Source organism: Emiliania huxleyi (genome assembly GCF_000372725.1).
Source record: "Emiliania huxleyi CCMP1516 unplaced genomic scaffold EMIHUscaffold_51, whole genome shotgun sequence".
NCBI lineage: Eukaryota > Haptophyta > Isochrysidales > Noelaerhabdaceae > Emiliania > Emiliania huxleyi.
In genome coordinates this window covers 35307-36981 of record NW_005198167.1, presented here as the reverse complement: position 1 = coordinate 36981, position 1675 = coordinate 35307, and the positions used below count along the sequence as shown (strand labels likewise).

Here is a 1675-nt window from a genome sequence, read left to right as displayed (position 1 = left end):
ATGTTTGACGACTCGAACCCGTGAAGCTTCCCCGTGCGCGGGATTACCCCGCACACGGGTCAGCCTGCCAGCCACGTATCCACGCAAGCGTGGTCCGCGCGCATGGCATACAGGCGTTCGCCAGACAGCGCAGAGGCTAGGCGACCGGGGAAGGACTAGCTCAAGGGCAACACAGCGTCACCAGCCGTTGGCGCGCAGAACCAGTCTGCGGCCCCCGGTTGGGACGGGTGCGCGACGCGGACGAACCGCTCAATGTGGCCGGCAGCTCGCGCTGCCGGCGGGGTTGGTTGGGGAGAACCGGCACGGGGAAAGCCGGCCTCCCCGGAGGGTTCGCCCCCTGGAGGGGCCCCAAAGGGCCCCCCGGGGGGGCGGGGCCCCCCGCCCCGAGGGGCGGGGGCAGGTTCGTCGCTTAGCGCGATGGAGTCAACCCTTGTTGCCAAGTCGGCGAGCGTGTTGTGTATCGAGAGAGAGACCATAGCAGGTGTGAGAGCGGCGTCGTCCGGGGAGAGTGGTGGTGGGGGAGGGTCAACATCGAGGGCAAGTACGCTATTATTCCTTCGAAGTCGACGACAGTTGCACCGCTGCAAAGGGCGTGCGTGGTGGTGCGGTGAGGCCGCGGACTCGGCCATCATCCGCGGGTGAGAGGGCGAGAGGAAGCATGTCCGCCCTCTGAGGCGGCAGTCCGAGTCGGGGAGGCACGCGCCCGACCATCCTCGTGGGTGTGGGCGGCCTTCTCGGCCCGCTATACTAACCCTAAAGCCGTAAGTCGGCCCTTCCTCGTGGCTGGCTTCGGAGGCCCCGGCCACTACGGTCGCGCAATAAATAACAAAAAAACGTCCCATAAGCTCGGGTGCTCAACCGTGGTCAGTACTGCTACGCATATGCACGGAGGCCCATATGCATACGCATCACATCACGCCCTTTCGGGAATACGTAACCACGGTGCGTGTACGTCACTTGCCAGTCCAAATGCGTCGCATTACGCAGCCCGTCGAACGCCTCCCCCTTCAAAAAAATAGAAGACGTCAATACATACACGTAATCATCGCGTGCGTGACGGTGCGATGGCCCTGTGGTTGCCTCATACGTACCACGTGTGTCACGTATACGGATTATGGATCTCAGCCGGTGCGCCGCGGCCCGCGGGGGGGCGGGGCGTCTTCGACGTATCACGTATCCGCATTACGCATACGTCTTTTTCACCGCAAGCTTTGCCCGGGGGATGGTACAATGGCCCGCGCGGCGGGTGCCTTACGCGACTTACGTACCACGGTCACGTTTACGGATTACGTATATCTCGCCCCGCGCGCCCCCGAGCCCCCCCCCCCCCCCCGCTTGGACGTATCACACATACGCATTACGTGGATTTGCATCGCGCGTCGGGTCCCCCCGGTTGGGCGGGCAGTGAGGGAGGCCTTGCGATGCGACATGGATGTCATGGAGGCGATTGCCTTTGGGCATCAAGTCGGCGATGCCTGTGATTTTTTTCTGCGCGTTTGACTCGCATGTGGAGCTTTGGCGGCGGTCTCGGGCACGGACGGCGCGCGTGCGCGCGTCCGTTGCCCAAGGCGTTACTCTCGAAACTCGTCGTCCACGACGCAAATGGTGCTCGAACTCCCCGCGGCCCGAAACGGTACCTACCTTCCGTGTGTCTCGCGCCTTGCGGGGGGGGGGG

At 64.0% G+C, this 1675-nt stretch overlaps 1 protein-coding gene across 1 annotated transcript in view; it reads right to left on the bottom strand.

Moving 5' to 3' along the window:
• Positions 1-873: 873 nt before the first annotated feature.
• Positions 874-1675, bottom strand: part of EMIHUDRAFT_211953 (hypothetical protein) — a gene marked incomplete at both ends in the record, with an annotated part of 2327 nt that continues 1525 nt past the window's right edge. Inside the window, one exon of the mRNA XM_005766402.1 lies at positions 874-1005. Within this exon, the coding sequence (XP_005766459.1) occupies positions 874-1005 (132 nt within the window). The remainder of the gene's footprint in view (positions 1006-1675) is intronic.